The sequence below is a fragment of the Plectropomus leopardus genome, unplaced genomic scaffold (assembly GCF_008729295.1).
Source record: "Plectropomus leopardus isolate mb unplaced genomic scaffold, YSFRI_Pleo_2.0 unplaced_scaffold18534, whole genome shotgun sequence".
NCBI classification, from domain to species: domain Eukaryota; kingdom Metazoa; phylum Chordata; class Actinopteri; order Perciformes; family Serranidae; genus Plectropomus; species Plectropomus leopardus.
Genome location: NW_024619980.1, coordinates 1 through 2,293, shown reverse-complemented (window position 1 = coordinate 2,293; position 2,293 = coordinate 1). Strand labels below are relative to the sequence as shown.

Below are 2,293 nucleotides of genomic sequence, written 5' to 3'. Positions count from 1 at the left end.
TTTTATTAATATTGTTATTTAGTATTTATATAGCATAGTGTAGTAATTTTTAAAAACATTTTTATTATTATATATAGTGTAGTAATTTATTTTTAAGGTTTTTTTTCTGTGGATAATTACAGACGTGCTTTTATGTTAGGAAAGAACTGCTGTAACAAATATTATTTCCTGTAAAGTATTAATAAATCATCTCTATCTATCTACAGTCACCACTTTAAGGTCACAGAGAGCCTGAAAAGTCGCTGTATGACAGTCACAGAAACAGTCACTCACCAGCTCAGAACCTTTTCTGCTCTCATAGTTGGTAAAAAACCGGAAACCTTCGTGGCTGTAACCCTTCAGGAGGACCATACGAGCAGACGGATGTCCATCTCTGCACAGACAGACACACACCAGGTTATCATTAGTGAAAAAAAACAAAAAAACAAAAAAACATTTCATTTCAACAGCCCGTGCTGCTTACTTGGTTGCAGTGGCGATGCACATTGCATTTGCCTCTCCGATTTCAGGGCACTTTGTTGCCTGATCGAACCAGTTTCCAAACTGTTTGATCGGGTCCAGAGATGCGAGCTGACTCTCCTCAAAGCACTGTCAACAAAATAATCAATCATATGTGAATACTCTGAGAAAAATGTGAAAACATGCACAATAATGCAGCAGTAATATTACGTAAAACATTAGATATAATGGTTAAACGTTAACAGGAAACATTTTACTGCACAAAAAGTACATTTTGCTGATACACTACATGTATGTTTGGGTCTGAATGCAGGACTTTTACTTGTGGTGGAGTTTTTTTCCGCAGTGTTTTCACCTTTTGTATTTTTACACAAGTGAAGGATCTAAATATCAGCTCCAACACTGGAACCGGACCAGTGGCCTCGTTAGGCCTGGGATATCATTTTTTTCAAAAGCAATAATAGGCCCTAGGGACTGTTCTTAATTTATCAAAGAGGACAGGTGTGACTGTTTTTTTTAATCCTCCCCAAAACTACAGTTTTTTCCTTTAACCTTCCTAAGTGACTCAGGAAAAATACATGAGGTGTTTGTCCACTGTTACGTGTTTAAGGACTGTGTGAAATGTGAAAATCCAACGATAATTTCTGTTTTTACATTTCTACAGGTGTGATTTTATTTTTTGGATGGGCCCTTGGGATTGAAGTATTCTTTAAAAATCACCCAAAAAAAGGTAAAATAAATACAATATAGAGCAAACAGGTAATGCAGAGAAGATTGATTTTTTTAGGTGGATAAAATATGTTTTTCGCCGAGATTTTTGACTATATACTTTTTAATTCCACGGTTACGGCTAAAAATGACAACAGAAATGAACAAGTTTGCTAATTTTCAAGTTTTCTATCCGACAGTGACTACAGTTGTTAGCACAACATAATTTTTAATTTTTCAGGGTAAATAAGGTACCAGAATCACCAAGGACCCCAATCAGAAGTCCACTTTAAGCCCCCAATTCCCTGAAAACCTGGAGACGCCCCTGCTGCTCACACCATGATATTCTTACATAAACCTCATGCAAGCCTTAAATGACTGCACCAACCAGCTTCAGTATCTTTAAATGACTCCTCTGTGATCGTTTTGGGGTTTTTTTTAAATAAAGGTTGTACAGGCCAAAAGTCAAATTCAAGGTCTGACACATATGTTGAGCATTAAAACCAAGATTCGTGCTTTATCTCGTGCTGAATTCAGAGCCACCAGGTTAGATTAAAAACAGTGCACGCTGCAGTATTTGCACACCTGTCATTGCACTGATATCATTTTAACCTCGCAGTTACCTTCACAGGACAGTAGTACAGTTATATCACTCAGTGCTTTTCCTCCTCACACAGCCCTCTGGCTTGCACTCACCTCCTCATCTCCTTTGTATTTCTTCCTCATGTCACTCAGGTCCATGTTTGCTCGCTCACTCGATGACTTCCTGCAGAGATTCAGCGCGCACACGCGGTGTTGACCTGCTGTCACAGAGGCATGAACCGGGGGATTCCTGGCAAATAAACCGATCTGCCACTTCAATAAGAAATTCACACTGAGTATGCGCCTCATACTCGTTATCAAACTCACGCTGACGTAACAGCGCATTTTTCCCACCCGCTTTGCGCCAAGTCCCGCCCTTGCTGTGCTGTGATTGGCTAATACACCTGACTATTTTCCTTAATTTCCGCCAACGACACGAGTGACACTATTGACGATTATCATTATTAATAATAAATAACAATAATAATAATATTGGCGTAAAAACATTTTTAAAAGAATACACAAAATAAATCCAAACACTTAG

General features: G+C 38.3%; 1 protein-coding gene across 1 annotated transcript; it reads right to left on the bottom strand.

Moving 5' to 3' along the window:
* Positions 1-204: 204 nt before the first annotated feature.
* On the bottom strand, positions 205-2,094 carry LOC121965083 (pyridoxine-5'-phosphate oxidase-like; the record flags this gene model as incomplete). The annotated part of the gene is made up of 3 exons (XM_042515251.1): positions 1,864-2,094; positions 464-588; positions 205-373 (listed from the first exon to the last, which is right to left on the bottom strand). Coding segments are annotated over exons 1-3 (525 nt in total), but the record flags the coding sequence as incomplete, so codon positions are not given.
* Between the last annotated feature and the right edge of the window lie 199 nt (positions 2,095-2,293).